The sequence below is a fragment of the Eubalaena glacialis genome, chromosome 8, assembly GCF_028564815.1.
Source record: "Eubalaena glacialis isolate mEubGla1 chromosome 8, mEubGla1.1.hap2.+ XY, whole genome shotgun sequence".
Classification (NCBI taxonomy): Eukaryota; Metazoa; Chordata; class Mammalia; order Artiodactyla; family Balaenidae; genus Eubalaena; species Eubalaena glacialis.
The window spans coordinates 62,057,319-62,081,166 of record NC_083723.1 but is presented as its reverse complement, the minus strand read 5'-3'; the positions used below and the strand labels follow the sequence as shown (position 1 = coordinate 62,081,166).

Sequence of the window (23,848 nt, the reverse complement as noted above, 5' to 3'; positions counted from 1 at the left end):
TGTAAAACACTAGCGTAGTGCCTGGCCCATAGCAAAGGTGCTATAAAGGTATAAATGTTAGCTATTATTATTATTTCTAGAATCATTAATGATTTTCACACAGCTTAAGTAGTGGAAGTTTTTAAATGTCTTTTATAAATTTTGAGGTCCCATCAGGGCTGTCCTAGCTCTGACCTTTGTGTACGTCGAAGACACTGGGTTTAAGAATTGGTGTTTGGACCTCAGTGAGGTTGCCTGGATGGGATCTGCATGAGAATTATGAAAATTAACTGTGTGTTGTGTGTTAAATTCCCGGGGTAATGCTGTGTACATTAACATTCAAAAGATGTTAGCATTCTGGTTCCTTTACCCTCCCTTTTCCTTCCGAGAATATTATCTTATGCCAATAAGATAGTGAAGTGGGGACAATTGGACTCAAAAACAGTGGTAAAGTCAAGTTACATCCATTTTCCCATTCTCAAAGTGTTGTTTAGCTCTGGCCCATGATGTTTGTATTCCTTACAAATATTAACATATTGACATTTTGGAAGCCTGGAGATTAATTCTGAGAAAGGCTAAAACAATTGAAAAATGTTTTCATAGCCTTATCATTGACTATACCAAATGAATGTGAATCCTACTGGAATATATTATTATATCTTCCTGAACATAGTCTGACAGTGGTGTTTCTTTTAAAATTTAAAAAAAAAAAGAATTGGAAAGTGGGAACAAAACAATTCTTTTAGTTATTAAAATAGTATTTTATATTATACCATTTCTGCTGATTGTTCTGTTGAAGATGAACAATTTATGCATAAATTTATTGTATTGGCATATAATTCAAAGAAAATTTCTGAGTGTTTTCTTATCAGAAATTCTGCCTTAATCCTGTTTCTTGCTTGATAAATGAGGTGCTGTCATTGGCCGTTTCAGGAAAGGAGTGTACTCAGGATGAAAGCGCAGCAGCTGCCATCTTTACTGTTCAGATGGATGACTATTTGGGTGGCAAGCCCGTGCAGAATAGAGAACTTCAAGGCTATGAGTCTATGGATTTTGTTGGCTACTTCAAAGGAGGTCTGAAATACAAGGTGAGCAGCTCTCTCAAACTGTTTTATGACCCCCTTTTCTTTTCCTATCCATCCACGCCTCATATCTTCATAGAATGAAAGTTCATTGAGGGCAGGGTTTTTTGTTTTGTTTTGTTTTTGTTTTAATCTGTTTTGTTCACTGATATATCCCCAGTACTCTCGAGACCCATAATAGGTGCTTGATAAATGTTTGTGGAATATATGGTATAATGTGAGAAATATTCTGACTTAATTTCATTTGATAGGTTAATTTTTAATGATGCTAAGTAAATATGGGCAACTTGGGCATTAATAGTTTTCATTTTTGCTATTCGAAAGAATCACTTAATTTGCTGCAAATAATCCACAACTTGAGAATTTCAGTTGTTCTGGAATATATTAGTACAGTATTTATAACAACTATAACTTCAGTTAATACAAAGAACTATACACACATTTCCCAAATAGTGTAGTTTGATCTTGGAAATGATACAAATGAAACCACTGAGTTGAACATATGAGTGGTTGAGTCTCACAAACTCCTACGCATACACTGGCGTACGCCCCCCCCCATACACACACATAGAATTTATGTGTTTTGGCCTGAAACAATAATCATCAAATGGCTTCTGAAACAAACAAACAAACAAAATCCCAAATAATTAAATAGTCTGTGCCTTTAAGGCGACCTTCAGCAAAGGATAGCTTTTCCTGGAATTCTCTCAGTGTCGCTTGCAGACTGGCCATCCTTCACTATCCCCCCTGCCTCCAAGAGTGTTCAGTTAAAGTGTGAGGAACACCTTCTCTAGACACACTCCAGCAACAATCTTTCTCAAAATCAAACGTTTCCAACAGGTGTTCTGCAGACCGTACCACCCCACCCGTCTACCATATTAGCCCAATGAAGACCTAAAACCTCAGAACTAAACTAGAATTCTGAATATATACTAAATTTGCCTACTATGATGCCCGAGTTTATTTCTTCTTTTTCCTGATCAGAGCCTTAGTTGAATATTTTGTGATGCCATTGGGATCAGGGCAAAACACTTAAAAGTTCTCTTCTCTCTCTTGAAATCATTTTTTTACTCTAAGCTAGAAACTATTAAGTATGAAACTATTACCTCTTATTTTATTTAATTCACGAGTTATTTTATGTGAAATGATCCTGAAACATCTCGTATGTCAATGAACCCAAGATTTTGAATAAGCTGGGGCTTGTAGTTACTAGAAGCATGTACTGTGCCATCATCCTAGTTATGAACCCATTTCTGCCACATATGGCTTGTTTGCCTCAGGGCAATTACATAAGCTTTCTGTGTTCAGTTTCCTCAAATGTGCAATGGGTGTAACAACAGCTTTCTTGTGTAGGTGTTGTAAGCATTAAGGATTAAATTAAATAATAAAAATACGTATGTTATAGTACATATGCCATCATTCGGATTTTATGCTATTATTAATCCTTCTGCCTATTAGCGGGACTTCTGAAATCAAACTTCTGGTTACATACTTAAAAGTGGACATGATAAAAGTAATTTTACAATTATTGGATAATTATCTCCTAATTATCAACATTAAAACCACCACAAATCAGCATTTTTTAGAAAGAGGATGTTTGCAAATGGAGGTCAAATTTATCAGCAAAAAAAATCATTTTACTGTCTTATCACTAGTGACATTGAGCAGATGACAACGTGTGTAGTTGCAACAATATGTGATAGGAAACGTGGAAGCAGAGCTCATTTACTACCCAGAACAGCAAAGATTATTACGTTATACTTAATTTCATGCTTCTAGGAATATACTAAACACTTCACATGTATTATCGCATTTAATCTGAAAAACAGCTCTGTGGTGCAGTTTCTATCATTATCATCCTATTAAGATAAGTAAATGGAAACTTTGAGAGACTATGTAACTTGCCAAGCTCTCACAGCTGCTGTGTGACTGGGTGATTGTCTGACTTCAGTGCCTAAGCTGGTAACCATGATGCTATGATGCTCTCAACATAAGTAAATCGTTCAAATGCCCAGATGAATTTTTTTATTTAAGAATACTCTATGGAAAGGATATTGTGTCTATTTGAAATGCGTAAAACTTGGCCAAGTCAGCAACAACCACATTTAGTTGCTGTATATAAGATAAAGATGCAGCTAGGAAACATTAAGATCATCTTCCCATGTCATTTAATCGACTTGAGTTTTTTTTTTTTCCTCTGTGAGGGAGTTGGGGAGGGGTTACAGAGGACTAATTACTTACTATTGGGCTTCCCTGGTGGTGCAGTGCTTAGGAATCCGCCTGCCAATGCAGGGGACAGGGGTTCAAGCCCTGGTCTGGGAAGATCCCACATGTCACGGAGCAACTAAGCCCGTGCGCCACAACTACTGAGCCTGAGCTCTAGAGCCCGCGAGCCACAACTACCGACCCCATGAGCCATAACTACTGAAGCCCGTGTTCCTAGAGCCTGTGCTCCGCAACAAGAGAAGCCACCGCGATGAGAAGCCCGCGCACCACAACGAAGAGCAGCCCCTGCTCGCCGCAACTAGAGAAAGACTGCGCGCAGCAACGAAGACCCAGTGTGGCCAAAAATAAATAATAAAATAAATAAATAAATACTTACTTACTACTACTTCCTTATATTAAATCTCTGGCTAAGCACCTTTCCCAAGCTGAACAAGACCCAGCCCCAATCATGATTGTAAATAGCAACAATCAGACATCTGTCAGCCAGTAAAACTGTATTTATGGTGCCCTTGATTTAGGGGATCATCCATCTTGCTTTCATTCTGTGGAATAGGTAGAAAGAGGCTGGGAGTTTCCAGGGTACATTCAAACAGTATTCACAGAAGAATTACTGTCTGATATAGACATATATGAAACAAAAGTTTTTCTTTTGTGCATTTTTGGCATCAGATATTAGAGACAAAATTAATTTTTAAAATACCATTAAATGTTCACAGACTATATATACTCTGATAGTTCACCATATGAAATTATCCTAAATGTTATATATGTATTCTCAGTCTAAGTCAACTCTATATTTTATAATTTTTTTACAGAACACAGTGTTCTTATGCTATTTTTTATCAGATTGCAGTGTACCTCTTATTTAAAAAAATTAAGGCGGCCAAGCATAGTAATATATCGGTGAAAAACTTGAATTTATTTTTATTGTATAATACTTTGTGCAGTCAAGAAATATGACAATCTTTTTAAAATTATGAAGTGGGAAATTATTATATATTTGTAAAAGCTTGCAGTTGTAATTGTCTGGAAGTCAACATTTAGCATATACTAACAAAACCTTTTTATTCATGAGGGCCTTTTGGAGAAGGGGAGAAGTCTAAAGTCAATGGAAATTTAAAGAATGTGCTATTGATTACATATGAACCTTCACTTCTTTCTTTGGATTTACTGTATAATGTTGATGTAATAAACTTGAAAGTTGGATTATTTTATAGGCTTCTTATACTGCTAATTTTCTTACCATATTATCAGGGAGGCTTTTGATCAATAAATAACAGTTTTATTTACACTGCACCTTTATTCTGCACGTTACCTCATAGTTAATTATGGAAGTAAATAAAGATTATTGTCCTTAACACTTAATTTGGGAAAAGAATGAAAAAGGGAAAAGCTGATTTCAAATGATTCAAGAAGATGTGCTTGATACCGTTAATCTGTTTTTCTTCAGCATTTCTTAATTCAGTGTGGTTGTACTTTGATTTTCATTTTGTTTTGGTTGGGGATGTGCAACCAGATTTAGAGTATAAATACTTAAGCCTGGCATATTTTGTAAACTCTTTTTACCTAAATAAATAAGACAGGCGATTTTTTTTTATTAATTAATTTATTTTTTATTTTTGGCTGTGTTGTGTCTTCGTTTCTGTGTGAGAGCTTTCTCTAGTTGTGGCGAGCGGGGGCCACTCTTCAACGTGGTGCGCGGGCCTCTCACTATCGCGGCCTCTCTTGTTACAAGCACAGGCTCCAGACGCGCAGGCTCAGTAGTTGTGGCTCACGGGCCTAGTTGCTCCACGGCATGTGGGATCTTCCCAGACCAGGGCTCGAACCCGTATCCCCTGCATTTGCAGGCAGATTCTCAACCACTGCGCCACCAGGGAAGCCCCGACAGGTGATTTTTTAATGTTAAAAAACAAGGACCAAAGTTAGGAGCAGCCCATACCTGGCCAGCACTCAGCTCCCTTCTCTGACCTGAGGCTGTGACCATGGGAGTTTTGGGCTGCCGGGTCCTCTAGGCTCTCCTCGTCTGTACTTCTGACCTCTGCCTCTCCGTTAACCTCCTGTCACCATTTTTTCTGAAATCCTTGTCTGCCTTCTCACTCAATGGTTTGAGAATCGTTAGTTCCCAGAGGACAAGAGCTACAGCTCTTTTCAGTTTATGTAGCAGGTTTTATACATGGAAGGTTTTCAGTAAATATTTGCAGTATTAAATTGAATGGTTAAAATAGGAAGGATAAAGAGCCTAAAACAAAACAAAACAAAAACCTGTTGATTTGCCAGGAAATTCTCTTCTGCATATTTAATTTTTCACATGCACTTAAGTGGGTATATTATCTTGGCCTACCAGGCAGCTTGGCACCAACACCTGTGGTTTTCTAAGCTGCTATGTCTAGTTCGAAGCCTCATCCTTTTCTGTTTGTTTGTTTGTTTGTTTTCTATCTTCCTTCCACTCATCAGGCTGGAGGTGTGGCGTCTGGACTCAATCATGTTCTCACAAATGACTTGACCGCCCAGAGGCTCCTGCATGTGAAAGGTCGGAGAGTGGTCAGGGCCACAGAAGTTCCTCTAAGCTGGGACAGTTTCAACAAGGGTGACTGCTTCATCATTGACCTTGGCACTGTAAGTTTTATACACACATGGAGATGTCTAGAGGAAAGTAAATTGTCTTCAGATCAAATCAGATGTATGTGTCATGGAAGATAATCACTTTTTCTACACACTTAGAAAAAGGTCATGTTTATGTGAGATGCAATTATATCATATGACTAATTGGCAAGTGTTTAAATGACACATAAAGCGGGACTTCAAAGTTTTTATTTTCTTTGATAGGTTTAGAATGGAGTAGTGATTTAGTTCTTCCTACCATAGAACAGAAATTGAAAATTTTAATATATTTCCCCTTCTCCTTGAACAGAGCTTCCTCTAATTATTTTTGTCCCTAAGTGTGTGTGGGAAAACATTGCTTGAGGGGGAACTTGATTCCCCCAGGAAGCAAAGATTCTAGAATTGAAAATGGACATAGGATGAGTCTAAACAGCCTGCCTGAAGAGTTTTGGGAAAATATTTTAACAAATATTAGTATATCCCTTACATCCACACACATAATACTATTTCACACTTTTTTTTTTTAAAGATTTAATTTTATTTATTTTTGGCTGTGTTGGGTCTTCGTTGCTGCGCGCAGGCTTTCTCTAGTTGCAGCCATCCAGGGCTACTCTCCGTTGCGGTGCGCGGGCTTCTCATTGAGGTGGCTTCTCTTGTTGCGGAGCATGGGCTCTAGGTGCACGGGCTTCAGTAGTTGTGGCTTGCGGGCTCTAGACACGCAGGCTTCAGTAGTTGTGGCACTCGGGCTCTAGAGCGCAGGCTCAGTAGTTGTGGCAGACGGGCTTAGTTGCCCTGCAGCATGTGGGATCTTTGTTCCGCGACCAGGGATGGAACCCATGTCCCCTGCATTGGCAGGTGGATTCTTATCCACTGCGCCACCAGGGAAGTCCCTATTTCACACTTTTTAATTTTCTCAGAATTATTAGAAGAAAAGGCACAAGTACAAATGTCAAGTATCATCTTAGTCGGATGGGCAATATCTGACTTTTCTTCCAGGAAAAGAGGCCTCTTTAATGTCAGGAATACTTATCATTATTATCATGACAAAGAAGTATTATTGCAAGGTCTTGTGCTAGACTCTAGTAGGTAGGATTTGAGTTGTGTCTTTAAAACTTTGTAAGGTTTTAAAAAACCTAAAAAAGTATTCCCTGCCACTGAAAACCCATGTGCAACGGCAAAGAAGGCAAGAAGCACAGAGCATGTTTATGTTGTCCTTTTTCTTCTAGGGATCATAATTCTCATCACACCACATACATCAGCATTCCAATCATCATCCATAACATTTCTAGGTCAAGCAATGTTCAGGGACTTATTGCTTCAGTTAGCATGAGGCTTGGACTGTCTATAGAACTTGCTCAAGGTGGCACAGCCAGTAAATAATGAAGCCAGGATTAGACCCTACATATGTCTGATTCCCACCTAAGCCTTTTGCTTTACTGCCTCTCCTTGGGCAGTATTTTGGGGAAGAGCATCAGACAGAGGCCAAAAAAGTTTATTTCATATATATAGAGAGGGGACACTGAGGATTTTAAAAATGCAGCTACACAAAGTTCGGTTTGAGCGATATTAATCTGGCAACAGCATAGAGATTAAATATGCTAAGGTTATAAATAGTTTGGAAAATGATGCAAATTATAAACTTCTTTGGGTTCTCTAAGTTAGGATACACCTCTAGTTTTATTACTGCTAATGTATAATTCGACTGTCTTGGATTATACCAGCTGGGTGCACAGTTGAAATTATGATATTAATGCCCAAAGTACAATTCCCAGTGTCACACTTAGACATCTGCACCCAAAATGGCAGTACTCTTGCCCTGTATCTCACAGTGAATTTCATGGAAATATCCTTTTCAACCTTAGATGCTAACCTGTTCCCCTAACCAGGCTTAAGTCCTAACCTTCAGGTAGGCAGAAAACAGATACTAGTCTCTCCCTCCATTCCTCTGCAACCAAAACCACAACTTATACAAATAGATGATCAGGTATATTAGGCTATGCAGTTCCAAAAACAGCACTCAGAATCTCTCAAAGCCAATGCACAATAATTGTCTCCCTCAACTACTTACATTTTATAGCCCTTTATCCCTTTATAATTTATAAAGTATTTTTACATATAAGGTGGTATTGTTCATGGAGAAAGTGGACCTCAGTTTTCATCCGAGTTTAGTGTAATCTCAGGTTCTCATCTATAAAAGTCGGGTATTTGATTAGATGAGCTTTGAGGCCCCTATCTACTTCCCACTGAGAATGTAATTCATCACTGCCATTACTTGAAAATGTTTCTTTTCTAAAAAAGTATTTTATGTGTAATGTAATTGCTCTACAAATGCAATAATCTCTTTGTCATGAATAGTGTCCAATTGAGCTTTCCTACTCTCTGCTCTTTGATCTTGAGCAAGTCATTAACCTCTTGGAGACTTAACTTCCTTATTTCTTTTTCCTTCTTCTTTTTTCATCTTAACTGTGGTTTCTAATGACACTACTGACCTTAGCTGACTCTGATTCAGTCCCATCTGACACACAGTCATATCTGGAAATGGCAGTTACCATCCCAGTTTCACAAGAGGAAGAAACGCCTTAGAAAGTGTGAGCAAGTCACTTGCGTTAATGCAGGTTGAGTGGTGATCTGGGATAGGACCTGGGTTTTTCTGTTCCTGTCACATCCTTTTCATTCCACTAAGTGAACTTGGTAGTATAGAAGATGATGTGGCTCTATAACAGAGTGTCTTGCAATAGTTTCAGAATCTGCTGAATTCAGAATTGATTATGTCTAATACAGCTTAGAATCTACTGAAAGTAGTATTATTAATGAAATTATTTATTATTTTGTTGAACAAGTATTGAGTTTCCACAATGGGCTAGATAGTTGAATGCTGTGATAGACCAGTTCTAGCTCTAGTAACATACGCTCTCTTCCCATAGGTAATATCTGCTCATAGAAGTAGTCCCCACAAATCCAGCCTCATGTAATAGGGACAGAGTCTCTATAATAAGATTCGAGGACATTCACCTGTTTAATAGTAAATTTTCTTTATTTTATGTAGTTAATTTTCTTTAATGAATTTCAAGTTACCTCCTGCTCTCATGGTTGGTTAGAGACATTTGGAATGATTTTGTTGCAGAGATACTTGAAGCTGATTTTCTCTTATGTTGTGGAACTTTCCCATACCTCACAGGGATATCCTAGTAAGAATCAAGCCCTGGATTCCTAAGTACTTTAGAACAAATACCCACATGATCTGTGTTTGTGTTATTAACCTTTAACCAGTTGTTATGTCGCCAAAAGTTTCTAAAAGGTGATAAGATCTTGCAGTTACCTTGGGGACTTTATTTTTAGGGTGTGTCACAGTAAACCAAGAAGAAGGGAATCAAAATTTTCTCTATCATAGTATTTTTATAACAGTTACTAGTTAATTATTTCATGACCACTTTCTGCTTTAGTGGGCACAAAGGGAAGCCAATGCCATCTCTTCAATCTTGTTTTATTACCCAGGTATGAAAAAGATAGGTTGAACATCTAGAGCTGTCACCAAACTAAAGCCAGCTGGCCAGTGCTAAGGTTATGGATATAACCTAAATCCCATATCTTGATTGTGTTTGAGGGAAGTGAGCCTTTTTTGATAAACAATCACTAGTATTAAGGTGATGTGCCATATACCTTAGAAACATTTACTGTGATAGGATTTTAGACCACAGTAAATATTCTCTAGACATGACAGCATAACCTTTTCAACCTAAAGCATGAGATTGTAAAATTATTCATTTAATTACAACATCAGCATTTTGGAGGATGATTTGGATAAGTTGTCTTATATTTAGTGTATTTTCAGAAAATAATATGGAATGTGGCTAGACTTCAGCAATTTGGAATTTACTGAATTGTTGGAAAATGCTTTTGAAATATATATTTTAATGTTGGTGAATTTATAAATCATTACTTTCCCACTATTTTTAAAGATATGAGGAATTTGTAGAAATTAATAAAATTACATCTCAATATTGCAACAAAGCATCAGTAACCCCAGAAAGTGAATGATAATGAAAAAAGCCCACATTCTTAGAGGTTGGTATCTGGAGTTAACTCTTTTAGAAATACATGTCAGAGCCAGCCACTAGTGGAGAATTAGGTTTCACAGGAGTAGGAACCTGTGGTGAGTTTTTAATCGTGGTGTTCTGCATGTTCTGTTTCCTTGTTAACTTGTTTGGTCGGTTATGCAGCATTGCCCTACTGCCTTTGCTCTTTGTAATCTATCTCATCCTCTCTCATAGTCAGTCATGCTGCTTTGAAAAAGCAGCCTACACTTCCTCATTGACCAGTTGGCCTTCAACCCACGTCTTCTGACTTTCACTACCACTATTTCTTTGAAACTGTTCTTCCTATGAGCATCAGTGCCTTCTGCTAAATCCAGTGGACACTGATCATTTCCCACTTGCCCCTGTGCTCAGTTGACACTTGATTATTCCCTTTTCCTTCAGTCTCACTTCTTCCCTGGCTTCCTGTTTCTCCTCCCTTTCAAGCCACTCTTTGTCATTCTTCACATGGTCTGCCCACTGCCACAAGTTGTTGCTTTTTTAAGGATTCTACTTTTGATCATTGTCTTTTCTTTATACATTCTTCCTGAGCAAACTCATCCTTCCCCAGAGCTTCAACTGCTCACCCCCTAGTAAATCTCAGCATTATAGTTCAGCTCAGACCTCTTGCGTGAGCTCTCTGTCAGTATTTCAGATTGCCTCCGAGATATTTCAGCTTGTGTATATCATGAGAACCTTAGACTCGATAAATCTAAAAACAGAACTCATCAGTTTCACCCTCTCATTCCAAAATGATTTCTCCTCTTATTGTCCTTTTCTTGTGAATAGAACCACTGCTCACTCAGGCCCTCAAACCCCAGATCCAGGAGACATCCTGACAACTTCTCCCAAGTGCTGCACATGCGATCAATCACATTCAGTCTATTTTTCCTTCTAAGTGTCCCTTGAATGCTTCCCGTCCTCTTCATCATCACAATACTGTCTCAGGACCCTGTGCCTTACACTTTCCCTCAAGTCGCCATGCTTTTGCTTTTTTGCAGGTTTCCCTTGCTTAGAATACTCTCCTCTTCTACTCACCTTTCTCTGCCAAGCATCCAATATCATCTCACCCTCAAATTCAACTCAGATGTGCCTTCTTTATAATGTGTTCACTAATTCCCCTCTCCCCCTTGCCCTGTCCCATGTCACACCTTGTAGAGTTGGGCACGCTCTTAACTTTCCTATCACCATGCGGAGACTTGCCTCTCAGCACTTTCCACACTGCCTGCCCATACACTTATTAGCCTCACTCACTCTCTTTGTTCCTAGTCTATGGCCCAGAACTTACAGTCACTCAACAAACATTTCAACAAATGTCTGTCTGTCCAACTTAAAGCCACACAGTCTCAAATGCAGTCATGTGTATAGAGATGCAATGTTTTTTCAATCTATAACTCAACCTTGCTTTATTGTCAACCTTCTATTTCCACAGGAAGGTTAAAAGTGTCTTGCCTTATTAAGGTGAATTTTGTTTGTCATTAAAGAAAATCAAATTATCCCACCCACACCCTTCCCCATCCCAGAGGATGCATATGTAATATTATTGCCTGGGATAGGGGACAGGGTTGAGAATGGAAGCATGAGTCTGGTTTGCAGTCTTCAGCCTCCTCCTCTCTAAGCTTCATTGAGGCATCACTATTTCATTGAATCTTGAGCTCTGGGCTTTGGCCTCTGTCCTAAGACACTTGCTGGAAAATATTCATGGCCTCACTTTGGTCTTCTGAGATGCCCACATATCCACTGCAAGACCCTTTCTGGTTCTATCAGCCACTACTGCATCTTCCCTCAGGAACTCTACTTAGTTTTTCCCATGCCACACTGGAGTTGTGGGGACAGTGTATCCAAATGGTTACCAGTACCCATTGGTCCAACTGCCTGGACACTGCCCAGAGTTGTTTCTGCTGTAATGCTTGGGATCATGGATGAATGTATGACAGATAAGTAGGAGTAGACATTTACCGAGCTCTTCTCAAAGATTGATTGCACCTGATCAAGTTTCCTGGTTCCCTTGTAATCACCTACTTTTCTTGGACCAGACAAACTATCTTATACCATTTCACACTGTTGCCTTCTCCGTGGTTTCTGCAATACACTCTGGCCCCTGAGGCCAAGACTGTGGCTCTCGATATGCAAAACCAACTTTCTAGACCACGTCCTCACTCCTCCCCTGCAGAACACTTAACTCTAGGAAAATCAAGGTTCTTTTAAGTTAAAACTATGTTGGCTTTCAGACTTTTGCCTCTACTATGACTTAAGAAGGCTTATTTTAAAACTGAAAGCTGAGCAATATCTTCTGTGTTCTGGATAAATTTGTCCTTACTCCAAAGTAATGCATCCCACTAGATTTACTGGGGAGAGCCTTCAGGCCACAAAAAAAGATAATGGGAAAGATAAACCTAATTTTAAATCTCTGAAATTTACCCTGCAATAAAAGTATGGATGAATGGCATTTAGTGTGTGCTTAGTGTATGCTGGGTGCTTGGAGTGTAAAGATGAAAACCAGATAGCCTTTGGCCTCCAGGTGCCATGAAGTGGTGAGAGACACAAACACATACACAAGTCAGAGTATGACCAGGTACAATGTGAGAAGTGCTGGAATGGAGCTACACACAGGCTGTAACTGGAGAATGGATGAGGGCCCTAGGAAAGACGGCTCTCAAGGTATTAAGAGTTATATTTTAATTCTCAATCATGGTTTCACACTGGCATCATTTAGAAGAGGTTTTAAAAATACTGATGCCTGTGATTTGACTCCTGAAGATTCTGATTTTAAGGTTTTAGGATGGGCCTTTGGTGTAGGGTGTTTTTTTTTGGCCGGGCTGCGAGGCATGTAGGATCTTAGTTCCCCAACCAGGGATTGAATCCATGCCCCCTGAATTGGAAGTGTGGAGTCTTAACCACTGGACCGCCAGGGAAGTCCTGGTGTAGGTTCTTTTTAAGCTCCACCCCCAGATTATTATATTGTACAGTGAACGTCCCCATTTCAATATGGGAAATGTCTAATGGTGCTGGGAAATTCACAATCATATGTTCGAAGAACCAATAAGTCAGTTAAAAATAGTTGAGTCACCTACTTCTGTGGCTGGAAGAAATTATTTTTGATAAATAAATATATATGATTTGCCAAATACTTTGACTAGTACAGAGAACCCAGTTTCACCTTCTCTTGCTACAAAAAGAATGCTCCAAAAGCTTTCACCTGTTCCCAGTAAGTGGCATCACTGCCGCAGCCAAGCTAGAATTGTCCAAGTCATTTCCCCCATTCCCGGTCCTCTAGTACCCATCCAAAGGCATGGTTGACCGACCCTGTAGGCTTTAACCTTATAAATCCCTGTATTCTTCTCCTCTTCTCCATCACCACTGCTTTGTCCTACCTCACATATAACTCCTTCCTTTCTGGTCACCCTGCCTTCAGTGACCATCCACACTCTCTGCATCCAACTTACATCCTTCAGTCAGAGATGTTTTTTAGAACACGTATACATGTCATTGAAGGATATTGAGTTGGCTTGGCTTTAAACAACAACAAAATAGAATATAAATAAGCATTTGTTTATCAAAAGGTAAAAAAAGTCATGTTTTAAAGTTAAAAAGAAAAAGGTAGGTCCTAGAAGTATTGCAGAAGACATTATCATTTTTTTTTAACATCTTTTTTTTTTTAACATCTTTATTGGAGTACAATTGCTCCACAGTGGTGTGCTAGCCTCCGCCCTACAACAAAGCGAATCAGCCATACATATACACACACCCCATTATTGGAGTATAATTGCTTTACAATGGTGTGTTAGTTTCTGCTTTATAACCAAGTGAATCAGCTATGCATATACATACATCCCCATATCTCCTCCCTCTTGCATCTCCCTCCCATCCTCCCTATCCCACCCCTCTAGGTGGTCACAAAGCACTGAGCTGATCTCCCTGTGCTATGCAGCTGCTTCCCACTAGCTATTTATTTTACAATTGGTAGTGTATATATGTCCTTGCCACTCTCTCACTTCGTCCCAGCTTACCCTTCCCCCTCCCCATGTCCTCAAGTTCATTCTCTACGTCTGCGTCTTTATTCCTGTCCTGCCCCTAGGTTCTTCAGAACCTTTTTTTTTTTTTTAGATGCCATATATATGTGTTAGCATACGGTATTTGTTTTTCTCTTTCTGACTTACTTCACTCTGTATGACAGATGCTAGGTCCATCCACCTCACTACAAATAACTCAATTTCCTTTCTTTTTATGGCTGAGTAATGTTCCATTGTATATATGTGCCACATCTTCTTTATCCATTCATCTGTCGATGGACACTTAGGTTGCTTCCATGTCCTGGCTATTGTAAATAGAGCTGCAATGAACATTGTGGTACATGACTCTTTTTGAATTATGGTTTTCTCAGGGTATATGCCCAGTAGTGGGACTGCTGGGTCATATGGTAGTTCTATTTTTAGTTTTTTAAGGAACTTCCATACTGTTCTGCATAGTGGCTGTTAAGCAGTTCTTGGAGAATCTCCAGCCTAGAGGGGTATCTGAATGAACTTCTATATTTGGTTAACTAGCTCTAAGGGAAAACTAAACACAGGAAAAATAAAGCCAATAGAAGCAAGGGAGAGGAAGAAATCTGCCCCCGCCCGTTTTATAAACTTTTAGATGTATTTAGAATAAAAAACTTAGAAAAGGACAAAAGAGTAGCAATTCCATCTGAATTCTTTGCCCATGTTATGAGTCACCATCACATGGCTGTTTGGGGGTCTCCTTTAACCTTGCCTCCCTTCAAGGGCATCATTGACCATTGTTTTATTTCTGCTCTTATTTCCTGTCCCCAAATGAGGTTTGGCTGCACTTTGTTGTTTGACTTGTTAACTCTGACCATGTAGTTTAAAGGAAATTTTAGAAACCTCTAGGTCTGCCCCCAGTGTGGTTGCTTCTATGAATATCACTCACTTGCTTTTATTTCTTGTTACTGGTGGTCCGAACTAATTGCCAGTAACAGTTTCTCTTTACTCCCTTATTTTTTCCTTTTCGAACTATCCAGTGTGATTTTGTTTTCCTTTAATAGTTTGTACATTGAGTTAATTATAGTTTCACAAACTTCTACTAGCGGTTGTTCATGGGCAACCTGTACGTCAGCAAATTTCAGCCAGAATTTAAGTGGACTTCATTCTAAATTGAATGGATATTTCCATATTTACAGGGAGTTTTTATATCCTTCCCTCCCTCCCCAAATATAACATTTAGTGTTGAGTTGTTAAATCCCTTAGGATCTTAGAAGGTAAAATAGTTGCCTCTGAAACCATGTTTGCTCTACAATTTTCAGTGTCTAGTACACTTAAATCAGATTTACAAAAGGTTTTTCATCTAAATCCCATTAAAGTATTACAAATAAAACAATTTAAATTATAATGAAAACTTTTTCTGGTTGTAATAATACATATCAACCTATCATATCAATTCAGACATTTTTCAGCTCTCTGCAGAATTTCTTTTTTTCAGCCCATGCCCTCTAAAAAAAAGGTTAAGTTGCATTATAGGAGAGTTTTTCAAACATGGGGCCGATTGAGTACAAAGTTTCCTTGTGCACGGAGTGGTGAATAGTCTTAACCAACTACCTCTGAATAGAGTAAGTGTTGGGCTAACACAGTTTATTAATAGTACTACACACATTCATCTCATCACTGTACAGCTCTGTTAAAATAAGATGTCTTAAACACATCATCTACACGTAGTGGAATATAAATTGCTCAAATTTAATGAATTGCTCAAATTCTGTTTAAAATTTAAAACATGTTTTAAGGTACTGCTACCATTATTGAACAAACTATATTTGTATAAAAAATTAATTAGCATTGAATGGAAAGGGTTTTTTAATTAATTTTTTAAACAGTTCTGGCTTTTAGCAATTTAAAATTAAAGTCCACATTTTATTGCATTTCTTGTCTGAGTTAACCACTGAAAATTAAGTCTAGTGAATACGATAATATGTCCCTTATAGAAATAGCACAAAATAAGGTGAAAATAATGAAAGAGTAAGCATAACACAAAACATTCATTTTCATGCTCAGTAAGAAATTTTTTTTGGTAACACTTTCTTTAGTGATTTAGTCATCTTTGAGTTAAAAGGAAAACTTCACTATTAAAAGTTTTATCATTATTATTATTATTTTTAAATAATTTATTTATTTTATTTATTTTTGGCTGCGTTGGGTCTTCGTTGGTGCGTGCGGGCCTTCTCTAGTTGTGGCGAGCGGGGGCTGCTCTTCGTTGCGGTGCGCATGCTTATTGCGGTGGCTTCTCTTGTTGCGGAGCACAGGCTCTAGGCTCACGGGCCTCAGCAGTTTTGGCACGCGGGCTCGGTAGTCGTGGCACATGGGCTTAGTTGCTCCGCGGCACGTGGGATCCTCCCGGACCAGGGCTCGAACCCGTGTCTCCTGCATTGGCAGGCAGACTCTTAACCACTGCGCCACCAGGGAAGCCCCTAAAAGTTTTATTATTTTTATGAGTATTTCCTAGATATGTTTTTGCTATTTTAAAGGTTGAAACTGGTCTCTAAGCAATGGTGGGAATATTTTCTACAATTAAATTTATCTGTGAATTGATACTGCACATAAAAACTCCCAACCCAAAGTAATATCGTGGAAAATATTTTGGGATCCAAAGAATATTGTAAAATGCTATGTTAAATAATAATTATATTTAGAAAATTATCATTAGCTATAATGCTTTTTAAACACATTTTACCAGGCTTCCTTAATGCTTTACAGATACTAATAAAATTTAGTGTGATTTTCACTAATCATTAGAGAAATGCAAATCAAAACTACAATGAGGTATCACCTCACACCAGTCAGAATGGCCATCATCAAAAAATCTACAAACAATAAATGCTGGAGAGGGTGTGTAGAAAAAGGAACCCTCTTGCACTGTTGGTGGGAATGTAAATTGATACAGCCACTATGGAGAACAGTATGGAGGTTCCTTAAAAAACTAAAACTAGAACTACCATACGACCCAGCAATCCCACTACTGGGCATATACCCTGAGAAAACCATAATTCAAAAAGAGTCATGTACCACAATGTTCATTGCAGCTCTATTTACAATAGCCAGGACATGGAAGCAACCTAAGTGTCCATCAACAGATGAATGGATAAAGAAGATGTGGCACATATATACAATGGAATATTAGTCAGCCATGAAAAGAAAGGAAATTGAGTTATTTGTAGTGAGGTGGATGGACCTAGCGTCTGTCATACAGAGTGAAGTAAGTCAGAAAGAGAAAAACAAATCCCGTATGCTAACACATATATATGGCATCTAAAAAAAAAAAAAAAAGGTTCTGAAGAACCTAGGAGCAGGACAGGAATAGAGACGCAGACATAGAGAATGGACTTGAGGACTTGGGGAGGGGGAAGGGTAAGCTGGGACGAAGTGAGAGAGTGGCAAGGACGTATATACACTACCAGTTGCAAAATAGATAGCTAGTGGGAAGCAGCTGCATAGCACAGGGAGATCAGCTCAGTGCTTTGTGACCACCTAGATGGGTGGGATAGAGAGGGTGGGAGGGAGGCTCAAGAGGGAGGGGATATGGGGATATATGTAGATGTATAGCTGATTCACTTTGTTATAAAGCAGAAACTAACACACCATTGTAAAGCAATTATACCCCAATAAAGATGTTAAAAAAAAATTTAGTGTGATTTTATATAATCTCTTTGAAGAAGATGAGAGGCCATTTATACAACTAAGGTAGGGAGAATATAACCATCTATTAGATGAATATAAAAATACAGAGCAAATAAATAATGAAAGTTGTTTACAAGCCTGAGATATCTAGAGAGCTAACTTCTGATCCACTTCCTATATTTCACTGTTATGTAAAAATTGGAAGTTTGCTTTCTCAGGTCTACTAAGAAAAGAATCATTTGCAAAATATCATGGAATAAGGTAGAAAAGGAACCTAAGCTAAGAGCCTAAGTGTACTGGCAGAGTAGCCTGCTTGGCTGCATTGGGTAATTAGAAATTACAGATTCCCTGTAACACCTGCCTGGTGCAACGTGCTCCCGGGAACCAGCAGAGGTTCTCAGCCTTGGTTTAATGCTTAGAATCATCTGGGGAGCATTCAATAAACGTGGCTGCCCAGAACACACCTGAGAGTCCCTAAGGGTAGGCTCAGGTATCCATTTTTTTTTTTTTTTTTTAAATCACCATCTTACTCCACCACCTGATTTTAATGCTCAGTGATTAGGCGTTGGCTGATCATTGGGAACCATTTATTTTCACTCTTTGTAACTGTTCATCTGGGCCTGGTATTCAAATGTGAGTCTCATGTTCAGATGCCCAGGTATAGAATAGAGGTTAGAGCGGAAACAATAGCGGCACGCAATTCTCTGAAAAACAGAAAAGAAACACCCCTTAACAATGTTGAATAACTAAATTAGATTCTAAAATGAAAAGAATTGCAAAGCACAGTCTCTTTTTCTTTTACTTCTTATAAAGGCTTGAATTCCTAAGACTTATATTTTATTCTTGAAGAGGAATGTGGAAGAGGTGAAGCAGGATCATGGGAGTGGGGGGCCGGTTTAAGGGGACAGAGAGACTGTCGCCGGCCTGTGTGCTTTCAGGTTGTGCCCCCAGGGAGAGGGATCCTGCCCAATTTCAGGTAATCAGTGAACTATTTTTGAATGGAGAAATGACTCTGGACTGGAAATGTCTTGTGATTAGAGAAAAGAGCCTGTCTCTCTGAATGTTGGGGTGCCCTTTTATTTGTTGTTATTAATTTATTTCCTCTTTTAAAAATTGCAAACAAAGTCACATAGAAAGTGGCTGCTGAAGTCTGTCTCCTTTATATTGTACTTAACCACAAAGCAACCCTCTCTCCAGATTGACTAGAGGAAGTATGTGTGGAAACGTTTTGAAAACTAAGTGTAGTGCAAACATATTATTCGCATGAGTTGTCTACATGTCAGTCTCTCCTTGCTAGTTTTCGCTCATTCATCTCTTTATTCCCAACATCTAGCTCCTAATAGGCAGCTAATAAATGTGCGTGACATTTAAAAAAGAAAAGGAAAAAACACTGATTTAGATACAGCAAACACTGAAAGCTTTCTTTCTGCAAATACATGCCCCTTCCCATGTATTAAAGATACTGTGTATCTTTAAAAATCTTTTTCTGCAAAGGCAGAAACAGAGCTTATATTTTTGTTTCTGTACTTTAATGGAGCTATATTATTCTGTGGCTTTATTTTATTTATGATATACCTGAATATTTTTAACATCGGTGTTTAAACATTGCCCTCAATTTCTAAACACTGAAGAATAGTCTGTAGTATCCACATAATGACATTTATATGGCCATCTCCCTATTGATGGGCATTTGTGTTTGTTTTGTTTGTTTCTTTGTTTTTGCATCCCATGTTTGAATAGTTCTATAAAATAGATTCCTAGAAATGGAATTTCCTGATTTTAAAAGCATATATAATTTTTTGGTATGACACCAAAGTGCCCTCAAAAAAAGCCTGTGTCAGTATCTACCACCCAAATAGTGTGTGATAATACCCACTCCCACATCCTACCAGGCCTGGGTACCATTAAATTTCTTTCTTTCTTTTGTTAAACCACATTTAATGGAGAAAATGACATTTTATTGTTATCTTACATTTGTTACTGTATACTTTCTGAACACTGTACCTAAGTCTAAAATATATATTTTAATCTAAGTGGCAACTAATGTATATAATTTACAATATATCAAACTGCTGTTTCTATTTTTCTAAATTTCTGTTAAAGTATAATTTTGATGTTTAAGTATTTTTTCTATATATCATAATTTATATAACTCTAATCCTATTGTTGAACATTTAATGTGTTTCCAATGCCTCACTAATATAATCACATCAGTGAAAACCCTTGTACATGTGTTGTTTTCTCTTCTTTATGAATAATTTATTAAAATAAATTCCAGATAGTGATATTACTGGGTCAAAGTTTTAACTCTTTTTATGATTCTTGATAAGAATTGTTAAATTGCTTTACAAAAGAGATAGGTCATGTTTTATGATCATCAAGAGCATAGTCCTACTATAACAGATTCTTGATTATCTGAAATATGTTAGATTTATTATTCTAAATTTAAATAATTTATATAAATTTACTTTTATAAATTGTACTTAGTGGATTATATACACAGAGAACGCTGAGGTATATATTTATATTTTCCATGTTTAAAAATGCTTACTTTATAATGCTAACTGAAAGCAACAAGATACAGAATGAGGTATAAATTAAATATATAAAATTATATATACCTCAACAATAGATCAATTTAATTTTAATTGTTTAGACCTTTTTGTTTTTCTCCTAATTAATCACAGTGTGTATTACACCAGCGCTGAATATCCTCCACATATTCCTGGGGTCAAAAGATCTGTCTTTTTCTTTTAGGAAATTTACCAGTGGTGTGGATCCTCTTGCAACAAATATGAGCGTCTGAAGGCCAGCCAGGTTGCCACTGGCATTCGGGACAATGAAAGGAAAGGAAGGTCTCAACTAATTGTGGTGGAAGAAGGGCATGAACCATCAGAGCTTATAACGGTATTGAGTTGTGTTGGTTTTTAAAAGCTTGCCACTCTAAGTTTTGTGTGTGTTAGATTTAACAACTTCTCTAATACTTAGGCTAAGGTTAGGTAAGAGGAAGTATCAGAGTTTTCTACGTCATGGTACTAGGAAAATAGAACATCACGACTGTTTTCTCCCACCATTGGGATGACTATCAAAGGAAGTCTTGTGCCTGTCTTCTGTGATATTCAAGGACAAATAGGTGGACAAGACCTTTGAGATCGACTATAGAAAATATTTTGGAAGAAACATAATAGTTTTTTCATCTGGGCTTCTCAAATTTTTTTTAACGCAGTGATTTTCTTCAATTTTAAAATTAACAATTATTTCATTAAAAGAATGAAATAAAATCTTATACCAAGAGATTAAATACACCAATATTTTAAATATTTCAATCATTTTAAACTAAGAATTACAGTATAGGCAAGACACATAATTTTAGTATAGTTGTTAAATCAGTATGAATTGTCTGTATGGCTCTTTATACCTCTGTCATTTACTTAATCAACATACAAGTCCTGGACATTTAGTTGTGACCAAGTGTATATATGGTATATATTCCCTTAAGTAAGATTATCAGTCAAAGGGTATAATCATATTCAGGTGTCTAGATACATGTTGGTAAGTTGATTCCCATTTATTCATGCAACAAATATTTATTGAATTCCTACATGAGCCAGGCACTAAATGTTTGTACCAATTGCTGCTTCCTTGCCCAAGCGCTGTGTTCCTTCATGACTTTACAGAGCACTGTCAGGATTTCCTGTTGTAGTACCTTTTTTTTTTTTTTTTAAGTTTTTATAATTAATTATTTATTTATTTTTGGCTGTGTTGGGTCTTCGTTTCTGTGCGAGGGCTTTCTCTAGTTGCGGCGAGCGGGGGCCACTCTTCATCGCGGTGCGCGGGCCTCTCACTATTGCGGCCTCTCTTGTTGCGGAGCACAGGCTCCAGACGCGCAGGCTCAGTAGTTGTGGCTCACGGGCCACAATTGGCCGCGGCACGTGGGATCCTCCCAGACCAGGGCTCGAACCCGTGTCCCCTGCGTTGGCAGGCAGATTCTCAACCACTGCACCACCAGGGAAGCTCTGTAGTACCTTTCTGAATCTTCCCACATGTAATAGTAGCAGGAGGTATCTCTTTGAGTTTTCCCTTCTCTAATTTCCTGGGATATTATGCATTTTCCCCCAATGATTTTAGCCATTGGGCACTTAAATTTTTCTAAAGACAATCCTGTAAACGTATGTTTTTAATATTTTTTATTTAGAGCAATTTAATGCATTAGAGTTACCTGATCCGATGCTAGCCTACATAATCCAGCAATTGAAAATTATATAATGAGATCATTTTATTGATTATAATGTCTTTAAACTTTATTACTTTAATAACCACCAAACACAGACTTTCACATTAATGATGTTTTAGAAATAATTTTAATTCAATGGGAAGATGATCCCGGTACAATGCTAAGAGAAAAGGCAGGCTATAAAATTTTAGGTACAATATTATCTTAATATGTAAGTTTACATTATGTAGCTATATATTCATATATACATTTATATCTGGAAAGAAATATGCTGAAACATTACCAACACTACCAATATATGGCTTTGACTCTGGGGATATGGCTTCTTGTTATTTTCTTCTTCATTTGTCTTTGTGTTTTCAAAATTTATTGTAATGGATGTGTATTCCTTTTATAATTAGAAAAAAAAGGCCATCTGAAAAAATAAAATAAGGGATGACTATGGAAACCTGAGTTTTCAATAGTCAGACTAACATTACTAATACATTAGACCTTGAAACTATTTAGAGCACATTCTTGATCTTTTAATATTTTTTAAAGACCTCTGTTCTGCAGATGTGATCACCATTTAAGTCATCTAATTCTCATATTTGGGAGCAGAAATCTATAAATAAGGTATATTTCTAATTGATTATAACCTCTTGTCTCAATAGCTATACTTTGATAGAAGTGGAGCCAAGGACACAGTTTGCCCTTGTAGGGAGCTAGAGGGAGTGTTGCATTAACTGTCAGGCTAGCTTCGCCATGGTCATCTTGGAAAGTCCCTTAAACTCTCATTGTCTCTGGTTCCTCATTTGTAAAGTGAGGATTAGACAAAATGGCTTCTCTGGTCCCTTTAGGTTCCAATGATCTGTGATTCAACCTTGTCTCTCAGGCAATGGCTGTGTTTAATTACCAGTCATTTGTAGTCCGTTCTAGGAAACGAAACCACTGAGGCCGAGGGCCTTAACTGTGCATATGTATTTTTGATGTCTTTGCTTATTGGATTTCATTCGAAGTTCTGAGAAAGAAAAGCTTAAATAGTCGATGACTATATTATGCTGTTAAATTAAAATGAGAAAATGCAAACCTGAAGAAAAAAATTTGTAAAAATGTAACTTTGATTTTAAAATATCAGTGATAGGGATAAGGGACATACTGTTTAATATAAAATGCTATATCTGTGTTTTAGGGGCTCTTTGTTTTTTGGTTTCTAAAAAATCCTAGAAAACGTTGACTTTGTTTCCATTCAGTACATTCAATTTCTTCTGCATTATGATTGACAGCTGTCACTCAAAATTGATCTGAACTGAATTTTGAGTGAAAGCCTTTTTTGTTGTTGTTAAAAAGCGTTCAGTGGGAAGTTTTGTTTTCAGAAATGTTCTTTTGTGGCCTGATTACAAGGGTAGGTAGTTGTTTGATGAATTAACTATGGACTTATGATAAACAAGTTTGACTTCTAGGCTTTCTTAATGTTGTATTGTAACAATAGAATTCAAAGAGCTCATGAACTTGGTTGGGAAAAAAATTACAGCTTCATTTTCACCAGTTTCTTTGTGAAAATTTTCTCCAATTGTGAGTGTAGTTGATAAACCACAGTAGCATGAGCAGAACTTGTGACTTTTCAGATCACACTATAGGTATTGCAGGTAACCTCAAAGTATCATTTATGCTCATCACTGCTTGGTAATTATGGCAGTTATTAGACCTGCTTTTCAATAATATTATTTAATGAGCAAATGAAGAAGCTTATTTATTACTTTATGTTTGCTTTTTTAAATATATTTTGATTTTTTGATAGTTGTATTCTAATATAATTGATTTCCATTGTAATACTAAGTATTTTATTTTATACGTTTAAAAAATACATTTATCAATAGGGGTTCATAGGCTTCAAAAATGGTCCAAAGTGATCCATAGCACACAGACAAAAAAGGTTACCTCGTTTAAGATAATGGAACACTACTTCTTTTTCTGAGACTCTAATGGAACTGTTGACTTTGCTAG

The 23,848-nt window shown here is 37.5% G+C and overlaps 1 protein-coding gene across 1 annotated transcript in view; it reads left to right on the top strand.

Annotated features, from left to right (window-relative positions):
- Positions 1-23,848, top strand: part of SCIN (scinderin) — an 81,465-nt gene that overhangs the window by 7,216 nt on the left and 50,401 nt on the right. The window contains exons 2-4 of the mRNA XM_061197743.1: positions 913-1,067; positions 5,742-5,903; positions 20,386-20,535. Of these exons, the coding sequence (XP_061053726.1) occupies positions 913-1,067; positions 5,742-5,903; positions 20,386-20,535 (467 nt within the window). The remainder of the gene's footprint in view (positions 1-912; positions 1,068-5,741; positions 5,904-20,385; positions 20,536-23,848) is intronic.